Source organism: Mesoplodon bidens (genome assembly GCF_964165515.1).
Source record: "Mesoplodon bidens genome assembly, chromosome: 15".
Classification (NCBI taxonomy): domain Eukaryota; kingdom Metazoa; phylum Chordata; class Mammalia; order Artiodactyla; family Ziphiidae; genus Mesoplodon; species Mesoplodon bidens.
In genome coordinates, this window is record NC_138171.1 from 78971068 (window position 1) to 78995100 (window position 24033).

A 24033-nucleotide genomic window follows, 5' to 3' on the forward strand; every position below is an offset into this window, starting at 1 on the left:
AGGTTGGGAGAAATGCAATAAAAACTCTCATCTTGAGACATGAAAGGGAGGGCACACTTGGTATTTATTCCATCATTTGGCCCAAGACCTTCTTTGATTCCTCTAAGTCTCTGTGGGATGGAGGAAAAGGACATCTTCACAGGCTAATCATGCTTGGGAGAGGCATTATGATCACTTCCTCTGTTTGCTACATCTTCCTAGAGGGGAAACAAACCCTGCCCAAGAGAACCGAGAACCAGGAAATGAGGCTCTGGCAACAGGACTATGTCTGTCTTTTTGTTGTGTTTCTTGTTTGTTTGTGCCTACTGACCCAATAAATGGGGTTTTTTTCTGAGTGTCTGATGTTAAAGAAGGCTCCATTCAGGAGAACCATGCGGGTGAGCTTGGGAGGACTCAACAGGCTGTAAATGATTGACACTGTCCAACCAACCATGTCACCACAATGCCTTCAGATGGTGAGAGGAGAAAACAGACCTCTCTTGTGACTGGTGCATTGAAAGAATAAGAGTTGATAAGTAAACCAGAGGCGTCAGGACTGGGATGCTGCCCCAGAACACCTGTGTCTGTAACAAACTACTTCATCAGACGTTAGCCCACAAAAAAATAGTTTATCTCAACTTACAGCTGGAGAAACTGAGGCAAAAAGAGAAAAATCGCTTTCCCAAGGTCACATGATCAAGGTGATGCAGCTATAATGAGAAACCAAATATCCTGTCTCCCAGACGTCTGTCTTACCGGAATTCTGGATGAGTCAGTACCTCTCATTGATGTCATGGGGTTTTCTTTGTTTGTTTGTTTTCATTTTCACCAAGAACTTATTTTTTAATTTATTTATTTATTAATTTATTTTATTTTTGGCTGCATTGGGTCTTTGTTGCAGTACACGGGCTTCTTATTGCGGTGGCTTCTTGTTGCAGAGCACGGGCTCTAGGCACGCAGGCTTCAGTAGTTGTGGCACGCGGGCTCAGTAGTTGTGGTGCACGGGCTTAGTTGCTCCACGGCATGTGGGATCTTCCCAGACCGAGGCTCAAACCTATGTCCCCTGCATTGGCAAGTGGATTCCTAACCACTGAGCCACCAGGGAAGTCCCGATGTCACTGGTTTTAACATAAGGTGGGTTCTGAATTGTTTTTTTGCCATTTCTGTATTATGGTAAAATATACATTACATAAAATTTACAATTTTAACCATTTTGAATTGTATAGTTCAGTGGCATTCACATGGCAATCATCACCACCATCCATCACCCCAACTTTTTCCATCTTCTCCAACAGAAACTTTTACCCATTAAACAGTAGCTTCCTATCTCTCCTCCCTGTGGCCCCTGGCAACCACTTCTGAATGTTATTTAACCCGCAAAAAGAAGTGTTGACTTTGACCTTGGTTTACAAACAAAAATGTAATTAGATGCAGGAGGGAGGTGAGAAGGGGATAGACGTCAGTTTGGCACTGACTGTCCTCCGTAGGAGACACGTGGGGAGTGTACAGTGGCGTGTGTGTGTGTGTGTGTGTGTGTGTGTCTTTAAAAGATTCTCCACCTCCCTGCTGGCCTCCTCGCAGTTTGCCACTGGCTTTGCAGCCTCCTGGTTGCCTCAGTCCAGGCAAGGAGCTGGCAATCTCCTTTGTAGTTTCAGGAGCAGTTCCGTTACCATGGAGGCCACATTCTGATTTGAAGAGTGTAAAGGTAATCATTTGTTTTTAGTTTCAAAGATCTTCCCAAAAGATAGGCTGTCGCTCTTCTTCTGGAAAAGCCTGATTGGTAGGATTCCTTCAAGCACTCAGTCTGAAGTGCTTTATCCCATTCCCTCACCAGCTTCAAAAGTCAAGCTTGCCAAGAGCCTCTGGAGGAAAACCTGCCGCTTCCATCAATTTCACACAAATGGTTGATCCTGGAGGTGGTGCTGTTTGCAATGGAACACTTCACAATCAGAGTGACCACTGTCACAGAAAAAACTGCACAAGGAACGGGATGGTGAAAGAAGCCCAGGTAAGAGGAGATCCCTCCCCCTTACTCTGAATGACCTGAGCATTTCAATATTTGTTGTAAAGCTGTCCTAGCTGAAAGGTCTTGGCAGGAAGTGTTTTCTGTGTTTTGACTCTCACTTCAGCTAATTTCAAATGCTTGGCTACTGAAAAGTTTGGATGTGGGTTAAGGAGGGAATTTCTTCTCTGTACAAGAGAGGACACACGTAGATACAAGAGCCGTAAACCCTTAACATAAAAAATATCCCTGCTAGACTTTTGTTTTCTCGCAAGCACTTTGGAGAAAACAGTTGTGAAGGCTAAAACTCTCCAGCTAAATTTCAGTCTATCAGGAAATCACAACAGACTCCATGCATCATACTTCATAGGGGAAAAAAAGAGGAAGTGAAAGTAACCGCTGCTGAGATTACGTGGAGTAGGTGGCATTTTCCCCTGGTACGTGAGGAATGCCTCTCTGATTAAAAGGGGACTTCTTTTTGGTGTTTGGTGGGGCCTTGTCATAGCTTACAGCTTGATTCGGGGCCAAAGTCTTTCTTTGAAACTTGACATCACAAGCATTCCTTTTTAAGACGCTTCAGAAAGTGCGGCTTATTGTTACAGGCTGCACACAGGAACCAAACAGACTTTGAATTGTTTTCCCATGCGATACTTTTTTGTAAAATTTTTGGCTCCTGCTCTGACAGAATGTTTGAGGGGAATGTACTGAGGAGGAGGAGGAACCCAAGAAATGTCAGCTCATTCAAAGAGGGAGCCGGGTCTGCAAGCTGCTTACGAACAGGCAGGCCATCGCCAGCTTCCTATTGGATGCCCAGGCGCTCTGCTCTGAGCAGCAGGGGTGAGTTCACCTGCTTGGGAGCAGATTAGCATAACCGAACAGGCAGCTTCACTGTTGCAAAATGAGAAGCTGGGCAAGGACCCTGTGCGGGAGAAGCGGGGTCGGGGGTGGGGAGGTTGGGCAGTGAGATTGTTCTAAGATCACAGGACAGGTGGGGCTGGCTGGGGGCCAGCCCAGCATTCAGTGAAGGAAGTTTGTGTGTCCAGTGGAATGAAAGAGGTGTGTGGCGGGGCGGGGGGGGGGGGGGCGCAACTCTGGAGCCCGGGTTGTGTGTGAATAGGCTGTGGTCCCCCAGATAGGTTCCCCTCTTAACAAAAGGCATTGCCCTAGCCTTGGAATTGTCTACCTAAAACCTCATGTCTGGCCTCTCCCAGATGAGTATAATGTGAAGAGAAAATACTCAACTCTCATTCTTTGCACGAGGGCAATCATACTAATACCCACCATCTATTCGTCGCTGTATCGAATCAGACCACTACGACTCAAGACACTCTTTGCCCCTAAAATGGCTGTAACACTGGCCACTGGTCTTCTCACCCTCTGGACCATTCTGACCCTGAAGGCTCTCATTTGGGTAGAGATGCCCTCAAAGCCATTCTCTCTCTCCCTCTACTTTATCTTGGTTTTGTAACCACCTTCTAGCGTCTGAGGTTAGAGACTTAGCTAAATGGTTACAACCATTCCTAAAGACAAGAGCCAGGATCCTAAAGGTTCATTACTAAGTGCTCCTACAAGACTGTGAATATCTTTGGACACTGAAGCTTCCCTAAGAGTGGCAGGAAATATCAGGGAGGCTACTGCCTTTTCCAATAGCTCTTTCTGAAGGAAGGATCATCCAGAACCTATTTGCTGAGATATATTTAGGTGTTACTAAGTTGAAATTGGCTCCCACTGAGAGCCTCAATTATGGCTTAAAAAGTATGTTCCAGAAAGAAGAAACCCTGCTGAGTTCTTAGTGCAGTAGGGCAGACAAAGGCCTGTTTTCCCCTCTGTGATATGGATGAAGTTGTCTTTACTATCATGATCCTTAGTCACTGGTTTTAGTCCATTTTGCTTTGAGGACTTTAAACAAACTGAATCTTTACCAAAAACCTTGAAGCTTGAACCCAGTCTTCGTAGAACACTCACTCTTGGAACCCAGCCACCACACTTGAAGGAAGCCCAAGCAGCTCAAGAGAAGCCCAAGTAGAGAGAAACCAAGTATCCTTGCTGTGAGCCTAGGCAAGATGCAGCACCAGCTTGTAAACTGTGTGAGTCTGCTATCTTAGAAGTGGATCCTCCATCCCTGGAGTCTATCTGTTCCAGTTATACTTCATGGAGTATACATGACTTGTCCCCACTGGGCTCTGCCCAAATTACAGATTCTTAAGCAAACAAATGATTTGGTTTTTTTTTTTAAAGCTGGGTTTGTTATCAGACTTTTTATTTTTAATACCTTTATTTATTTATGGCTGCGTTGGGTCTTCATTGCGGTGCACGGGCTTTCCCGAGCTGCGGCAAGTGGGAACAACACTTCGCTGGGGTGCACAGGCCTCTCATTGAGGTGGCTGCTCTTTGTTGCAGAGCATGGGTTCTAGGCACGCGGGCTTCAGTAGTTGTGTCATGCAGGCTCAGTAGTTGTGGCTCATGGGCTCTAGAGCGCAGGCTCAGTAGTTGTGGTGCACGGGCTTTGTTGCTCCGTGACATGTGGGATCTTCCCAGACCAGGGCTTGAACCCGTGTCCCCTGCATTGGCAGGTGGATTCTTAACCACTGTGCCACCAGGGAAGTCCCAAGCAAACAAATGATTGTTGTTTTAAGTATGGTGGTGGTTTGCTAAGCAACAATAAACATGTAAACACATGTATATTCTATTTCTTTAAAATGCCTAGAAAAATCATTGTACAGTCTCATTGCAACCATTTTCAGTGCTTTCATTTTGAGGAAAGAGTTTGTCTTGGCCATCAATCTTTGGCAAAGATGACTTTCCCTAAGCTTTACACTTTTGTTGTGTTTTATTTTGTGTTTTGCATAAGGATTGTATGCTTAAGATGAGTGTCTGGCTGGTAAAACCAAATACAATGAACTCAAATATCAACTATACAAAAGCACAATCATTTGAATGTTGCCAAATCTGAAGTGTAATTATTCAATCTGAGGAGGTCTGTAACTTGTTGCCTTATCTATGAAGAAAGAGCAGGCAAAGAAGCATGTATGTGTTCTGCTTCAGATGTTTTGTTAATTAAATGAATATGTTTTAAAGTATATTTAATATCTGCTAATTATAAATTAATTTTATCCATTGGTTAAAGCTTCCTAGAGAATGATTCTCTTTAGAAACACAAGTAGAGGTAGATTGACATTAACTTAATTACTCTCAAGAAATCCACTACATTTATTTTGAAATACACTTGATTTAATCTTTCTACTAAGTATTGTCACCTTGTCTCAATTGGCCTGAACTAATGTAGTTTTACTGGAATTCTAAAGTATATCAACCTGCAAATTCATGTGAGAAGACGTTGTTGCCACCATATTAGAAAGAAAGTCATTGGCCCAGTAATTCACAATTTAGATTAAACCTTTGAAAACAAACAAACAAACACTATGAACATAGCTCAGAGAAGTATGCAGAATTGTTCTCCACAGTGTACTTCATCCATCACAGTCCCCTCTAAATCCTGCTCCAACCAAAAGTTTTGCCACATTGAAGATCATTTGATTACAGCAGAGGTTAAGATTACAAATGCCCAGCAGGCTGGTAAGGCCTGGTGTGGACAACAGGAAGTGGTAAGCATGGGTTTACCTGAACAAAGCTCATTGTCACCATGAGAGAAAGCAGGTCCTATGTTGACAGATCTTATGATTTTCAAAAGAAACTGGAAATCCAGATGGAGTGGGAGGGAGAGAGAATATCTGATTTTTAAGTATTGGCATCTAATCCTTCAAATTTCCAATAGTGTAGAGTTCAATGAGACATTGCTACCAGCCACAAATCTGTAATCTCTGAACTATAGGCAAATAGGATGAGAAAAATAAGAGGTCATAAATAGAGTGATTCAGGGAACTTGGATCTTCTTAATTTAGGCTTACTTTATATTTTTTAAAAGCAATAGATGTGTCTTACATCTTAATTTTCCTGAGTTGTTATATTAATACTTGATCCTGGAATATGCAAGTTTTAGGAACAATTATGACCCAACCAGTTGTACTAGATTTCTCTGACTAACCCTGATTCCAAATATTAGATGACAAAATGTCATAGAACTGATACCATTTCACTGCTCAAACTTCATCTCTCAGACTTTGTAGGAAGTGATCCACAAACCTTTTGTTAGACAATGTGCTCATATAGCTTGGTCACCATTATTATTCTCTAGATGTGGTATAACTGGGTCTTCAGAAGTTGCCCAGGAAAAGGCTATGTGTAAATTATGATTATCCTGTCAACTACAACTTATACCTGACTGTTCTTTCTCTGCCATGTGGAGCTAATCCTTTTGGAAGTCAAAAATCCTTTGAGAAGCTGATAGATACTTTCTGTATTACAGAATTTTCCATGTAGAGGATTCATGTGTTCCCTGACTTTCTCAGATCCCCAGGTTAAGAACCCCAGCTCTCACACCCTGCTCAGAAAAACCAACAAATCAGCCTTTCCAGAGAAGACAGGGTAAAGGGATTCATAAATTGATCTACCAAGGAAAGAAAACCAAACATAAGCCAAAGTGACTCAGACCACAAGCCCACATGTGGTATTAATTTATTTAAAAATTTACATTAGAATTTTGTACCCCACTTTATAATACTATGTTAATAATATTTATTTTACTATAAAACTACTTTTATATCCTCCTTGAAAACCTTGAGTATAAATGAACTCCCCAGGAAGATATTTCTTTCCTGGTGGCTTTTCATACCCCAGCACCCCTCAGGATTTCCCAGGGAACCACTTAAGGAAGAATGATAGCAGGAAGACAAGCTTTGACATCAGCAGAATTGGGTATGAGTACTAGCTTTGCTCCCTACTAACTGTGCCACATTGGGGAAGTAGCGTCACGGCTCTGATCCATACCTCACAAGGCAACGGTGAAGATTAGATGAGAGAGTGTATGTAAGGCTCCCAGTAACTATCACATGTGTAGTAGATACTTGATAAATAGTGACTATTATCTATTAAAATCTGCCTGCATCTCTTACCCCTCTACTGCTACTGTATTGTTCAGTACAATGCCTGGCACGTAATAGGTGCTCAATAAATGATAGTCGTAAATCCTTGAATTCCCACATCCAATGGTGGCTTCATTTTACTTGGTCTGTCAGCAGCACTTGACACAAATAATTACTCCTCCTCCTTCAAGCATTTTTCTCTCTTGGCTTCCAGGTTATGACCCTCCTATATCACCAGCTGTTCCTTTACAGTGTCTATTCCTGGTTTTCCTCAACTCCTTGATCTTTGAACAATAGAGTGACTCAAGGCTCAGTCCTTGTACCTGTTCTCTTTTCTAACTGCAGATTTCTCCCGATGATCTGACCTTGTCTCATTACTATATGTACATGTATATATGTGCAGCTGTGTGTATGTGTGTGTGTATGTATATATATATATATATATATATATATATATATATATATGTCATTTCCAACTGCTTCCTTGATCTTTCGCTTGGATGACCAAAGGCCTCTCCAACTTAACATGTCCAAAACTGAGTCCCTGATACTCCCTCCCTCTGTCCCTAGCGTGTTTCCTTTATAGTCTTTCCCATCTCAGTAAATGACAACTCAATCCTTCCAGTGGCTCAAACCAAAAACCTGGGTATCGTTCATGACTTTTTCCTTCTGTATTCAATGAGTCAGCAAATTCATGATCCTACCTTCACAGGATATCCAGAACCTGACCACTCCTCACCTCCCCACAGCACCCACTCTGGTCTCAGCCACCACTATCTCTCACCCTGATTGTTACAGGAGCCTCATGCCTTTTCCCTGTGTCCCAGTTATTCATTACAGAATGACAACCCATCCCAAAACAGAATGATATTAAACAACAAACATTTTGTTATGCTCATGGATTCCACTGGGTAGGAATCCAGAAAAGACTCAGTGGAGACAGCTCTTCCCTGTTGCATGATATCTGGGACCACAATTGGCTGGACCTAGAACAGCTGAGCCAGGAGGATTTGCCTGCAAGATGGTGTCCTCACTACCACATCCAAGCTGGGTCGGCTGAAAAAAAGGACTGTGGGCAGGATTGCCTCAGACAGCTTCTACAGCAGGGAGGGCTCTAGAGAGTTTTCTAGTAAGTGAAGAAGTCTCACGGCCTTTTGTACCCTAGCCTCAGAGGTCAGCTTCACATCCACCCTGTTGAAGCAGTCACAAACAAGCCCACCAGGTTCAAGGGGATAGGACCCTCCCAACTCTTAATGGGAAGATTATTAAAGAACTCATGGTCATATTTTTAAATTGCCATAAGCTGCTTCCACCCCTGCCATCCCATCCACTGCCACCAGCAAGACTATTCTCAACACAGCAGCCAGAATGATCCTGTTGAAATCATATCAAGATCTCACTCTTCTGCCTAAATCCTTCCCCTGGCTCCCATTCCACTCAGAGTAAAAGCTGAAATTCTTACAGTGGCCACAAGGAGCCATGGCTTGGTCCTCACTGACTCATCCCCTTTTTCCCAGGGCTCAGTGTATTCCAGCAGTCCTGCACCCTCCCACCTCAGGACATTCCCACATCCTCTCCCATTTGCGCTTCCCAGAAATCCAGGTGCCCACACCTCCCTCCTTTCAAGTCAAATGTTACTCACAATCCTATTAAAATTGCAACATGCTTTCTTCCTGACTCCCTTTCCTGATCCTGCTTGGTTCTTTAGTGCTTAACACCACCTACACACACACACACACACACACTTGAATTTATTTCCTATCTATTGTCTGCCTCTGGCTCTAGAATGGGAACTCCACCCAGGCAGAGATTTCTATCTCACTGCCAAATCCCCAGAACATAGACCGGAGCCTGTACACAATAGATACTCAATAATAGTTGTGCAATGGTTAGACCACCTGTTTTTACTAATCTAGTGTTTGTAAGAACTCGGATTTCAGTTTGTTTATTTCAATTGCCATTTGCTGTCCACAGGCCTGGTTCTTTAAAAGACTGAAAAGGCCCCACTCATATGTTACACAAGCTTCTTGCAGATTTCAAGGTGTATAACCTCTTAATAATTAATACACTAATTAATTACTAATTTATTAGTAATTTACCTAATATTAATTAAAGGTTTCCCATCCTTTGTTGGAGAACATGACTACTATTCACTGCCTTCTTTTTAAAAATCACTAAATCACTAGATTTTTGTGTGACCAGGTAGCTACGTGCTTTTATATCAATATCCAGATATTATGTATACTCTAAGTTTGGGGTCAGGGAACATGCTTTAAGGAGGTGGAACTTTTTGAAGGAGATGAAAATAGAAATTAAATATTATTGATTTATCCTGATGCTTCTACTACCTCTTAATAAGAGATGAAATATGCCTGGATTAGAAGGAAAATGACTAATACCTCAAGGTATATAGACCTGTCATCTGGTTTTAATAAAATTCTGCATTCTCAGGGTTGAATGTCCAAGAAAAATCAGAATAATCTGCTTTCCCATTCATGACCCTGTATATGAAATGATTTTTTAAATTTCATTTAACAAATTTTTCCACCACACTATATGCTAGGAACTTTCTAAATACAAACTTATTTGATTCCCACAACCTTATGACTTTAATACTATTACTATCCCTATTTTTTATATGAGGCAACTGGTCATAGAAAAGTTAAGTAAGTTTGTCTAAGATTAAACCTCTAGTTAGTGCAGACTGACCCCAGGGTCTGTCTTTATCACTAGAAAAAAAAAAAAAAGCCTTTTCCTCAAACATGTTATTGTGAATATTTGCAAACTTACAGAAAAATTAAAGAGTTCTACACTGAATACTCATATACGTACCACTTAGAAACTGCAATTAACATTTTACTATATTTGTTTCATCACATGTTTGTCTGTCTATCCGTCCCTCTATCCATCCATCAAACCATATGTTTGGTGCATTTCAAAGAAAGTTGGAGAATCAATAGGCTTCACCCCTAAACTCTTCCACATGCAAATTATTAACCAGATTTCAATATTTGTCCATCCTTCTTTCTTTTTTCTTCTTTTGAGACAAAATGTGCAGATAATTCCACTCAGTGAATTTTGACCTACACTACCCTTCGATTTTTCTTGCTGGAAAAGGTTTCATTATATAGTTTTGACTGGGCAAAGATTTTATAAAACCGTGAGCTGAATCGAGTGTAAATTCATCTATTAGATGAAAGACTCAGTAGGAGGCTACCTCACTTGAGAAACTCCCTTGTTGTACACCTATAATTCTGACGGGTTCAAGAGCCATTTTCCCTTTTTGTCTGGAGTATAATCCAACTGACAGGAAGGGAACTCACTGTAGAAATTCTTAAAATTCCATACCATGCCTTGTCTTCTTACACATGGAGGAATGAGGCTCAACAAAACTAAGTGACTGTCTCAGAGGTCACACCAGTGTGAGGCACCCTCCCCCACTTTGGTCTCTTGATACCCAGACCAAGGCCCTTTCTGGAAAGGTGCATTTGTTTCTGAAACCTCCAACCTATGAAGGCAAACAGCCAAGGACTACAGTATTTGATGGCTCAGAGTGGTATCTGCTATTGCAAATTCTTTAGCTTCAATTTCAAAATTGATGATGCAAAGTTGCATTTGTCTCATGGAAGATGTAAAGACCTCTCCTATTTCCCAAAATAAGAGCCATGTGGAGAAAGCTTCCTTCTTTGCCTATCTTAGAAAAGCATGTCAGAGAAATCAGTATTAATTACAGTTAATGATTGCTGCCCACCACGTATTTACGCTTTTTGAAGTATTGTTAATTCTCACCTATTGCTTTCAAATTTCACGAATAGGGACCCAAGGTTCAAAGAGGTTAGATAATCACCCACACAGGTGGCCAGTAATAGGAGGATTTTCTGACCCCTAATATCACATAAATTGTTGCCACCTCCTGCTCTGTCCTAGTAAACTGAACCATCATATAGAGGTTGGGAGCAGGACATCCCTTTCGCACTGCCTAGGTTTGAATTTCAACTTCACATCGGTCGCTCTATGACCTTGGACAAGCGGCTTAATCTCTGTGCCTCAGTTTCCTTATCTGGACGATGAGGATAATAGTAGTGCCTGCCCAATAGAGTCGCTGTAAGAAGTAAATATGGTGGCGCATGCACGGCTTAGAATGATTTCTTTAAAAAGCAACCAATGTTTTGCCCCTTTAACCTTCAGCATCAACTATAATGATCCTTATATCCAATGTCTTGTTGGACTCTCACAGCAATGCTGTGAAGTTTTGAGTGCTACTGACCAATTTTAGGGATGAAAAAAACAGAGCTAAGAAAAATAATGAGACCAAAGACACATGGATGATGGAGACAGAGCTGGACAAGAATCCCAGACATTTTTAACTCTAAGTTCAGGAATGTCTCAAAGGACTGGACACAGATATTTTTCAAGCCCTTACTCAGTGCATACAACTCTGTCAACTGTTCCTTTACAAGAACAGGTAGGAAGTAAAAAAAAAATCAGCACCTCTATTCTTCAGCAGATTAACTCACAGCAAGAGAAAAAGTGCTATTTTGGTTATTACACTTACTCAGAAGAGCAGATTTGGGAGTCAGTTTTAGTAATTTTTTAAAATCTATAAGATTCTAAAAGTCTTGCAAAATGGTCGTTTCTACCTTAGATTTCCATAGCCAGGCAGCAAAGTGATTTTACATGGCACACCGGACAGCACAACTTCCTATAAATCTTTCTTTAAAAATCATTGACCTTGTCTTTACATCCTTATGGCATGTAGCATGTGTACTCCCCAGAATTACCTTCTTCTGAGCCTTTGTACAGCCTCAACTTCATTTTCAAACACATGCCATCATGAAGGTTTGCTTCCAGACCCAGCAAGGGAGCACATGTCAATTAATTTCTTGGTTCCTTTGCTGAGCCTCCCCGAGGCAATGACATTGATGATGCGTTAAGGATTCTTAGGTCTTGCAACATGGCATGTTTCCCAGTCACCTACTCTGATAGTCTGAAAGAAACTAGGTTCCAGGTCGTCTCAAACACTGGAATAATCATGGCAGAAATGATCTCAGATCTCAGAGAAGCATGTTATCTCATTTTCTAGATCTTAGTGACACATTTCTCACTTAATAGAATAGAGAACAGAACTGAGGCACACTTGCCCATATCTCAAAATGGCCAATCCAGGGCAAGACTCACACCTGTCCACTGCCAGTTTCTAGAGCCTCTACACAATACTGCTTTTCATATTACAGAATCCAAAACAAACCCCGAAGGAGCCCTTGGCAATAACAGCTTTTGCCAAACCATGAAAATAACTTAGGGGTACTTGGGAAAATCTCACAACCGACGTAAGTTTTAACGGATTGGTTTGTAAGGTTATGCAAAAGGGGCCGGCATTTTGTCTATGAGGCTGTGCCTCCCATCGGTCAGTTCTTTGCAAAACCACTGAATCAGGTGTCTACAGACTAAGATACATAAGTTCTCCACATAGTGACCTGGGAAAATGATACAATGGCTGAAATAAATAAGTCACGAATGTCAGTTTTCTTCTTTAAGTGTAATATCAATCTTTATACCAATCAGATGACTCATGCCTTGCACCCAGCCATTACTTAGGGCTCATAAATTATGATGGCTAAAAAATAATGCCTGGAATTTTTAAATGGTTGATTCAGCAGTACAGGTAAAAATTAGTCAAGGCTAGCACTGCTCTGGGAGAAGTTACTTTTTTTTCAACATTATATGCCACATAAGAAAAGTTAATCAGATAATTATAGCTGTGACCATGGATGTTATCAGATTTTTTGGAAGCAAGGAAGCAAATTGTTATGTTGTCATACTCTTGGGGAATTGGTTGTTTGGAGACATTATGCTTACTTTCCCAAGAAGCAAAACGTTTTCATGGAAAATCAAGTATGCTCTGCCTTCCATGAACACCAAAGATTCCAGCCAAAAAAACTGTATACATTCAGCTAAGCATCATCTCATTAAGGACATTCTGTCTTCAAAGGCAAAAGATGAGCCAGGTTATAGGTTGAAGATGAACCTAGGCTGCTCTTGATGTGCATAAGTTGTGAGTGGTTTTATTGGGTGACAGGCAGAGGAGAGAAGGAGGCAAGGAGAATAGGTCTGTACAGCCATGAGCCAAACCCTGATAAACACACAGGGAAGGAAGAAAAATGGAATCTTCGGCAACTTTCTCCCTTTCTGGGTCGGGGGGTTTTCTGCTTCTTCAGGTTGTTGAATGGCAGGCACTCCTTGGTCCATGTTCAGGGAATGAGAAGTTTGGTTGGGGTCCAGAGATGGTAGTTCAGCATCATCAAGGTGCAAGAAGAAATTGTTTCAATTTGATTCAAAGAGAAAAACCATTGTTTCTAATCCAAGTTCAGTCCCCTGAGCTCAGCCAACCACATTTTGTGTGCTTCCAGAGCCCCACCCTTTTTTTTAACTCACCTATGAGTCATCAGCTGCCTGGCACGGGAAGGAAATGCTACAGTACACACCTCACTTCCATGGCACGTCTCTGGTGTTGGTTCATTCTCATGCAGCTCAGGAAACACTTTCCTTTTCATTTTTGGTCATAGGTTCAAAAGTTCAGGATCAATGGAATGAGTATGTTTCATCAAATATTCTTCTGCAAGGGATACAAGAGAAACTTTATTTTATATTGGAGTATAGTTGATTAAAATGGTATTAGTTTCAGGTGTACAGCAAAGTGATTCAGTTATACATATACTTGTATCTATTCTTTTTCAAATTCTATTCCCACTTAGGTTATTACAGAATACTGAGCAGAGTTCCCTGTGCTATACAGTAGGTCCTTGTTGGTTATCTATTTTAAATATAGCAGTGTGTATATGTCAATCCAAACTCCCAATCTATCCCTCTACCTCCTATCCTTTTCCCCCGGTAACCATAAGTTCATTCTCTAAGTCTGTGAGTCTCTGTTTTGCAAATAAGTTCATTTGTATAATCTTTCTTAAGATTCTTCATATAAGAGATATCATATGATATTTATCTTTCTCAAAATTACCGACCATACAACCATGAATCACTGTGAATCATTGGTATGTCGGGGCTCCCCGAAGACCCATTCACATGCATGGCTTTGCAGGGGGCCTTTTGAAAACACGTATCAGATCAGGTTTTTAGGCCGGCATTTGCTTACAGCTCGTCAATGGCTTCCCTTGTCAGGATCAAGGCTGTGGTCCTAAGCTCAGTTTACGAGCTTGGCACAACCTCCCCGCTGATTCATCCATTGATTCATCAAAGATTTATTGGATACCTACTTTGTATCAGATGCCCTTCTAAGCCCTGGAGTACTAATGATGGACAAAGTGGATGGAGTTCCCCTTTTAGAACTGACCTACAGCCATGCCTGCCCCCTCACTACCCCTGCCAGCCCACCACCCTACCCCCTTCCCTCCCCACAGTTCTTCGGGGTCTTCCTCCTGCTGGGAACACTGCACCTCATCAACTCCTACTGACTATTCAGATCTTATTTTAAGCATCATCTTCTTTAGGGAGGCCTTTCTCTTTTCCTGGACTAGGTCACACCCCATCCTATCCACTCCATAGGTCCCTGACTTATTCTTCATTTCCCTTTTTGTAAGTATTTGCTCTGGTCTGTATTTCCATCTAGACCAGGGGCTGGCAAACTTTCTCTGTAATGGGCCAGACAGTAAATATTTTCAGTTCTTTGGGACACGAAGTCCCTGTCACAGTTACTCAACTCTGCCTTTGCAGTGTGAAAGCAGCCATGGACAACAATAAACAAATGGGTGTCACTGTGTTCCAATAAAACTTTATTTTGAAAGAAAATAGCAAAAGCAAGGGGTAGGCCAGATCTGGCTTGTGGGCCATAATTTGCAGACCTCAGAACAACAGAACCTGCTGTGATGATGGAAATACTGTGTGACTGTCCCACCCAGTAAGGTAGCCACCAGCCACGTGTGGTTGTCCAACATTTGAAATGTGGCTCATGCAACTGAGAACCTAAATCTCTAAATGTATTTAACTTGAATGATTTAAGTTTGAATGTAAGGAGCCACATGTGGCTAATGATTATTGTATTGGACGGTTCACATACAGACCATGAGTGTCATGAGGTCAGTCAGGGGTTCTGTCCTTCCTGGTCACTACTGTGTCACCTGGACAGAGCACAGCAGCTAGCACAGAGTAGGTACTCGATATGTATTTGTTGGTTGAATGAACGAACAAATATGCCTAGAGATGATCATACTAAGTGAAGTAAGACAGAGAAAGACAAATATCATATGATATCACTTATATGTGGAATCTCAAAAAAGGATACAAATGAACTCATTTACAAAACAGAAATAGACTCACAGATATAAAAGACAAACTTGGTCACCAAAGGGGAAACGTGGGGGTGAGGGATAAATTAGGAGTTTGGAATTAACAGATATACACTACTATATATAAAATAGATAACCAACAAGGACCTACTGTATGGCACAGGGAACTATATTCAATATCTGTAATAACCTAAAATGGAAAAGAGTGTGAAAAAGAATATATATATATATGTGTGTGTGTGTGTGTGTGTGTGTGTGTATAACTGAAGCACTTTGCTGAAACTAACACAACACTGTAAATCAACTATACTGCAATTAAAAATGTAAATAAATAAAGGAAGGAAAGAAATGAACAAATGTATAAATATGGAATGACATTAGACTTCTGGGACGTTGCCACTGGAGACTTCTTGCTCTCTAATCCTGAAGTGTTGTATTTCTGTACACACTTTTTATCTCCGCCTTAGTCCATGAGTTCCATGGGGATGGAAGCCATAAGAGGAACTACCTGAATGACCCAGTGCCTAGCACAGGTACATGCACGTGGTAGTCAGCCATCCCATGAGTGTTGACAGCTGCCAGTACCCACCTGGGAAGGAAAAAGAGTCAGCCCCATGGCTGTTTCTGAAACATGTTCCAACCTATCACATCTCAAAGGTCTAACTTAAAGCTTCTTTCTGATTCAACCCTGGTGCTGTGGACTTGAGAAATTCAACTTCATCCTGACTTTGCCTGCTTTATAACCTTGGGGAAATTGCTTAATGCCCTGTGATTGTCTTATTAAGTGAAGATAATTCTAATTCTATTACAGTTATCCACAACCTACCTCTTAGGAATATCATGCAAGTAAATAAAATCATGGCCACAAAAGTTTTGAGCACCTCATAGATAAGCACTGTTCTCACCTGGACTGAGAACAGCATAACTGAACAAGATAGTAGGTAGTAGTTAATTTCAATGATATCAAAACAACAATGCATTGTTTTCTCTGGTTTATCAGGATAACTTCAGGAAAGCTCTGTGCCTCTCAAGTGATCCAGCTGGTTGTGAGTAAAATTCGAAGATTGCAGTCATTGCAGGGTGGTGAAGGACAGCCACTTTGTTCCAAAGTTCAATTATGTCCAACTGACTTTAGGGCCTCCACCCCAGCTGTCATCCCAGGTAGGATCCTGGGATGCTACAAATCTTTCTTCCCTGCATTTCTTTTTCACTGCTCTTTGAAACAGAAAGTCTGGCTTACCCTGCAGAGAAAGCCTGTTCAATTTCAGCAGGCACTACACACCACATCTCCAAGCAGGCAACACATGAGGCCCAGCCAGAAGTCCTTGCAAGGTCCCGTTCCTCTAGTTTCTACTCACTAACAAGTGCCCATTCCGGTTCTCCTGTCCTGGAAGGCCCTCACCTCCTTCCTCAACATTTTCCAGTCTTGGCTCTCTTTTTCTCTCTCATTCACTCAATCCTACAGCAGATGTTCATGGGGCACACTGCTAGGGACTCCATTTAGTCCTCTCCAAGCCATCCTGCCTTTTCTGTGAGTCCCTGACTTCCCAATCTGGAAGTGCGGAAGGTGGGACTCTTCATGGGCTTCCCTGACTTCTTCGCTAACTTCTCTGGTGGTGGATGGAAAAATCAAGATGATGGGAAAGCAACTGAGCCTCTCAACGACTGAACTTGGGCATCACTACAAAGAAAGTTTGGAGTAGTTAATACATAAAGAAATTGTCCCCTCAAAAAGTTCCATGTTTATAATCTGTCTGTCTGTCTCTCGCTGACTTCTGTGGTCCCTGAAGCCTAAGTCTTATAATGTACTTCTTTCTGTAATGCACCACCTAACACTCAGAGATGCTCAGTAACTCAAGAATTGAATCTTTGACAACTTCACCAGATTTATTGATTGACTGATTGATTATCTCATTCTATCTTTTTTTAAAATTAAAGTACAGTTGGTTTACAATGTTATACTAGGTTCAGGTGTACAACATAATGATTTGATATTTTTATAAATTATACTCCAGTTAAAGTTATTATAAAATATCAGTTATATTCCCTGTGCTATACATTACATCCTTGTATCTTATTCATTTCATACATAGTAGTTTATACATCTTAATCACCTTCCCCTATCTTGCCCCTCCCCACTGCACTGGTAACCACTAGTTTGTTCTCTGTATCTATTAGTCTACTTCTGTTTTGTTATATTCATTTGTTTTATTTTTTTAGATTCCACTTATACATGAGAATATACAGTATTTGTCTTTCTCTGTCTGACTTACTTCACTAAGTGTAATATCCTCCAGGTCTACCCATGTTGTTGCAAATGGCAAAATTTCATTCTTTTTTATAGCTGAGTAATATTCCATTATATATATATATATTTATATATTATATATACAATATATATATAATATATATATATAAACATTCATACATTGGGGTACATATATCTTTTCAAATCAATGTTTTCATTTTCTTTGGATAATTACCCAGGAGTGGGACTGCTGGATCATATTGTTGTTCTATTTTTAGCTTTTTGAGGAACCTCCATACTGTTTTCCATAGTGGCTGCACCAGTTTACATTCCCCAGATTTAAATTTGAATGTTGGCCAGTGCAGACAGGTCCTGATGCACCCTTTTGCTTGGGGAGGTAACTCAGTTCTCGGACTTCTTCCAAACACTTCTAAACAAGGTTTAGACATGAAAGAATATTAACACAATTCTTATAGTATCTATTCATTAAGGTAAGACTAGATGACATGAAAAATGAGCCACCACATCTTAGTGACATAATCCAATAGAAGTTTATTTCTCACTCATATTAAGTCTTATGGGCAGTGGCAGGAAGCTGGAGGAGGAGGAGGTGAAGACTCTGTTCCACACGGTAATCCAGGGCACCAGGCTGACAAAGCTCTGCAGACGACACTGTGTGGCTTCCAAGGTCACCTTGGCCATCAGAATTCAGATGACAATAGGGGAAAGAGAGAAAGAGATGGATCATGAGAGAAGCTCTTGTGGGCCAGGCACAGAAATGGCACATTTCACTTCTACCAACTTCACATTGGTCAGTCGTACGGCCACACGTGTCTGCAAGGGACGTGGGGCATGTAGCCTGGCCATGAGAAAGAGGAGAGGGAAATGGTCTGATGCACAGCCAGTCTCCACCACAATGGACAATAGTGTGAGAATATTTGAAATATTCAAAAGACCTGAGTGAGAGATAATAAAAGCTATTATTTTTTGCAAGTGATCCTTTATTTTCTGTCCTTTTATTAAATAACTTGTCTTCCTAAAAATATTATTGTAATACAATGTGGTGAGTGTTATAATGGTATTATGTAGTGAGAACACCTAACCTGTATCTTTTTAAGAAGTGAAGCCAGAACTGGGTCTTAAACAGTGGATATTAGGCAAGCTAAGGTGTCTATGTGTGTGGAGTGGAGGTGAGGGAGGGGGGGCAGCAGAGGACAGTTAGGAAAAGGAGTAGAAACTGAAGAAATTACAGGAAAGTGGCAGCACGAAAGAAGGATTTGGAGGGGATAAAAATCAAGGTTTGGAATGAAAGCAAAACTCACCTATTTGTGACAAGATGATATGAGTTAGACTAGACTGAGGCATATGAACTTCATAAAGCATTTCTAAACATTTACATCTACAAAATACATGACAGAATGCTGTGGTTAAAGTACTTATTTCTTAAAATTCCAGACAACTTGAAGACATTATGTACCCTTTCTACTAATGTAGAGCTGTGTATTCTCATCATTCATTTGTCATTGCACTTTCATGAGCTTCGGTACCCTTCCTACTAAGGTAGAACTGTGTATTCTCATCATTCATGTATCATTCCACTTTCACGAGTTTTGGTGCTGCATCATTTTGTATAACTTCAGCCAGATCTAATTGACATTCCAAAGTATTTTAGAAGAGAAATAAATGGTAACTTTGAAACCAATAAGACTCTCAAACGTTTTAGAGTAAAAGTAGAGGATTCCACTGAGGAAAGAGCTGCTTTGAATTTTACCTGCCATTAGGGATGAAAATTAAATATATATATATATACACACATACATACATGCATATATATACATACATATACACACACACACACACACACACACACACACACACACACAGAGTAAGGAATGTATACTTACCAGTCAGAACAGGGCATTCATTAACCAATCAGAAAGGATGCTTGGTATAACAACTGAAATGAGTATATCATGTGTACAAGATGAGCATCAGTCCCATCCCTCTCCACCAGCCTCTCTTCTAGTCTACAATCTTGTTGCTCCCTTGACTGGGGATGAGAACTGATCTGACGGGATCCCTGCAGCTGCCAGTAGTGGAAGACTCAAATATAAATAGATTAAAAATAAGATTTTGTTATTCTCACATAATAAGAGTCTAGAGTTGGGAAGAGTCTAGAGTTGGGAAGAGTCTATATTTGGGTGGTCCCTGGGTCAATTGTTTTGGTCCCTTAACAATGTCACTAAGGACCTCAGGGCTTTCCATCTCTTCTTTCTATCAATACCATCTTTTGTGTGTGACTAAATATCTTCATCTTGTGGCCACAAATGGTTGCTGCAATTCCAGATGACCCAAGCATCATGGTCTCTCTCAAGTTCAGTATCTCAGCCCCCCACGCCTCTAATCCCCACCCCTTCTTCCCCCTCACACTTACTGCCTCCAGTGGATCCTCACTTTCCCGCTTCTCCCTGTGTGTGGGTACTGGCCAAGGCTCTATACCTATTCTTTCTCTTCTTTCCCAAATATTTCTCTAAAAACAGTATCATCCATTCTAACAGTTTCTTTTAACTTCTCTACTCAGAAGAGTTGACGAAAATCTGAACATTTACTAAGTGTTTACCCTGGGGCAGGTACTTTGCATATATTATCTCATTCCATTTTCAAAACAAACTTTACGAGTCCATTTTCCACTGGAGGCATTTGAGACCGAGGGAAATTAGCTGACTTGCACAATATCTTACAGTCAGCAAGTGAAAGTGCCAGGATTTGAACCCAGGCAGTCTCCCTCCTGCCTAAGCTCTCTCCACCATCATGCTCTGCCTCCCACCAACACTGGGCTCAAATGCCCCCTCCTTCAGGAAGCCATTCCTGATTGCCCAATGTGATACGGTCCCTCCATTTGTGTCACTCTTATGACGTTTACTTTTTGCTCTATGTTATGATTATGCTCGCTCCCTTCCCCGCACCACATACACAATTATGCTGCCAATTCTGGGAGAAAGAGACTATATTCATTGATTTCCTATCCCCTCTAATATTAGCCTAGGACAGTGTTAAACAGGCAGCCAGTAAAAGACCTGCTAATTTAAATGGAAAAGTAATCATCCTTCCAGGACATCCCAACACTGTTTATTTCTAGACGTGACAGTATTACAAAATGTAAACAACCTCCAGGGTGTCACAGAGTCCCAGATGACCGGGAGCTCTGGGAAAGGTGGCTCAGGATCTATTTATTTTCAAACTATGAAAGAAAAAGTAGAACATCAAAGCTGTATTTCCAGCAGGTAGAACAAAGGGAGTGCATTACAGATTCCCATGCCATGTTGACCTTGGCTAGCAAATGTATTAAGCAAGATTTTAGGCTTCGTTTACTTTGATGGGACTGATTCTCATATTTCAAAAGAACTATCCAATCCCAGACTGAGAAACCCTTTCCAAGAGGTGTGACCTATTTCAATTTTAAATAAAGAATTTCGGTAAATGCGTCAATTTTCATCTGTTAAGAAAGACCTATACATTTCCAAATAATGTTGCTCTCCATGAAGGTATCTCTTTTTCTCTCTGCCAAACAAAATTACATTAAATTAAATTAAAAATAAATAAACTTATATGTGAGAGAGTAAAGTAGGTAGCAGCAGCCACCGACAGGCATTGTTGGAAACTTCTCCTTTGTGATATAACTATCTCCCAGAACGAGTCACAGGGGAAAAAAAAAAAGAAAGAAAGAAAGAAAGAAAGAGTTACACAAGCCCAGTCTGTGCACCCAGCTGAGGGTTCTATTTGCATCTAGGTAGACAGTCTGTTATATACAGTGCAGCTTTGCCTGAGACCCAATTCAAGCAGAAAGTTCCCATTGATTTGGCCATATATGGAGCTCAGAAATGGCTACAGGGCCAGGTAAGGAAAAGGGGAAAACCCACTGATCCTCACAGGATGGCGTTGAATGTCCTGGAAGTTTCTCTTTTTATATGTGCCTATGTGACTTAGTCATCCTCTAAGTCAGCCCAAGGGATTCATCTGTGAGCACATTAAATCCAGGTTCTGAAGTCACCCACACTGGATGTCCTTCACCCACCCTTCTTTGTCTACGGTGCCCTTAAAATCAGGGGGTCCCAAATGTTGGTCCCAAGCTTCCTGCTCTTCTTTTTATTTGGTGCTTTATTACGTTTGCCTTGAACCGTGGCTCACGCTGAGCCTCAGAGTAGTTGAGTCCTAGATCGTATACTTCAGCCAGGCTTTTCTCTTTTCCTGCATCTCTAACTGCCCCCAAATACCCCCACTTATGCAAGCAGACACCACCCCAACTCAGCAGGTCCCATGCATACTCATTGTCTTCCCCCACAAGCAGTCCTCCTTCTAATCTCTGCTTTCTTCTTATCCACATTCCTATAACACTCCTCGCAGATACTGTCATGACCTCTTCTTTGACTTCATACCAAACCAGTCACAAAAGTTCGTCAAACCTTTTTCATGAGGCTCTCAGCCCCTTTTGCTAGAGTCTGGACAACTCCAGGAAAGAGGGAAGCCCCCTGGGTATCCTCATGATGTGGAAAGGACCAAAAGGTGGATCTTAACTGGGCCAGGAAGTCACCAGGCATGCTAGAGATGGATGCAGTTCAAAGGTCACAGACAGAACAGAACCCAGGAAGGGAGCCAAAGGTTCACACTAGACTAGGAAGATTGGCCATCCATCAGACCTACGACTGGTGTGAGGGCATAGAGAGAGGTCAAGAACTCAGGAGCAGGGACGGGGTCTGTCTCATTCATCTTGGAATTCCCAGAACCTAGCGTGTTGCCGGTTCATGCAAGACATCCAATTAGTGCCCTATGTTCCCAAATACAAGGTATTTGTTATATTCTTTCCTCCACCTTCCATTCAAGACCTCATATTATGCAATGCTCTCTCACTTTAATTATTTTAAACCAGCCGGTAGCATTTGGGGAAGATATTAGACAAAAGCAACGTCCATTAATGTTAACTTGGTTTGTCTGGAGAAGACACTGTTGCCAAAACTCAGCCTCTGTACTCTGGTGCTGAATAGAAACGTGGAGACAGACTTTTGGGTGAAGTAGAAAAGAATAGCTTTATTGCTTTGCCAGGCAAAGGGGGTCACAGCGGGCTAATGCCCGCCAAACTGTGTGTCCCACCCTGGAAGGGGTAGTGAGGAGTCTTACAGTGCTCAAAAAGCAGGGCATGGTCAGCTCATGGGCGTTCTTCTGACTGGTCGGTGGTGAGGTAATGAGGAATCAGCATCATCGACCTCCTGGTTCCAACTGGTCTGGGGTCTACGTGCTTGCGGGCAGCATAGAGTTAACAGCTCCCACCTGCTGGGGGCTTCAGTATCTGCAAAACAGCTCAAAGGACATGGCTCAGAATATTATCTATAGTCCTTGAGGAAGAACTAAAGGTCCTTGAGTTTGTTTAATGGCTAAAGTATTATTATTTTGTCTTGCTTGACTGTTTTCCTTTCTTTCTGCATTTTCTCACTTCTCTGATTAAACTTATTCTTTGACTAAAGTTTTCCTACAGAAAAACAGCAGGTGGATGACATGGGGTGGGTCTATTCTGGGAAGGCCTCATAGGGCCCTGCTCAGTTACAACACTGATATAATGGATAATAAGGAGTTAAGGAATTTTAATAAGATTTAATGATATTTTGTGAGCTTTTGACTGAGCAATTCAAGTGTAAAATCTCATTATAAAAGGGCTTTTTAAAAATTACTTTAAAAACAAGTAATATAAATAAAAAATATTCATCTATCAGATAGATTTTTTTTTTGATTGTCACATATTTTGTGGCTTGGGATAAAACTTCCAGGGACTGTCACACAGATTCCAAAAATACTGCATCTCAAACAGAATAGAGGAAATAAAGGCAATAGAGTCTAGAAAACTGTGTTTGTGGAATCTAATGGTGCTTATAGTATGAGTAACAAAAACATTATTTCTAATTAACATAATTTTTATATAATACATCATTTTAAATATATATGTGTAAGCTAAATTAATAAATTATTAGTAGACATTTGACAGTTTCCTATAAATCACTAAAAATGGTCAAAACACTTCTTATGGATCATCTCATTGGGAAATGGGGAATCCAAGGATTGTATTATATTTGTTGAATTAAAAAATGAATAAATGTATAAATATTTATTAAAGACAAAAACTTAATTAGTAGTGTTAAGAATAATTTATTCACTAATGCATTGAGCAAACATTGAGCTACCATGTGAAAATCAATTAAGCAGGAATAAGAATGGTTTGATATTAAAATTCTACTTTCCACCGACATGGTGACACCTAAAATAAATGAGAGAAATATTTACTTTGACTTTTTATTATGAAAATTTTAAAACATGCAGAAAAATGAAAAAATAATATAACAATCACCCACCCGTATAACCTCCATCTAGATTCAACATTTTCCCAAAATTGCTTTATGTATGTGTTTAATTTTTGATGAACCATTTGAAAGAAAATTAGAGCTGTTATAACACTTCACCCTCCTTAATCCTTCA

The 24033-nt window shown here is 40.9% G+C and overlaps 1 protein-coding gene across 2 annotated transcripts in view; it reads left to right on the plus strand.

The window, feature by feature from the left end:
• Positions 1-1616: 1616 nt before the first annotated feature.
• SPTLC3 (serine palmitoyltransferase long chain base subunit 3) overlaps positions 1617-24033 on the plus strand; it is a 132324-nt gene continuing 109907 nt past the window's right edge. The window contains exons 1-2 of one of the 2 annotated variants that reach the window (XM_081257868.1): positions 1617-1684; positions 1814-1987. In XM_081257868.1, the coding sequence (XP_081113994.1) occupies positions 1880-1987 (108 nt within the window). In that variant the 5' untranslated portion in view covers positions 1617-1684; positions 1814-1879. Of the gene's footprint in view, positions 1685-1813; positions 1988-2681; positions 2819-24033 lie in introns of those variants that run through there. The other variant, XM_081257869.1, reaches the window with a different exon arrangement.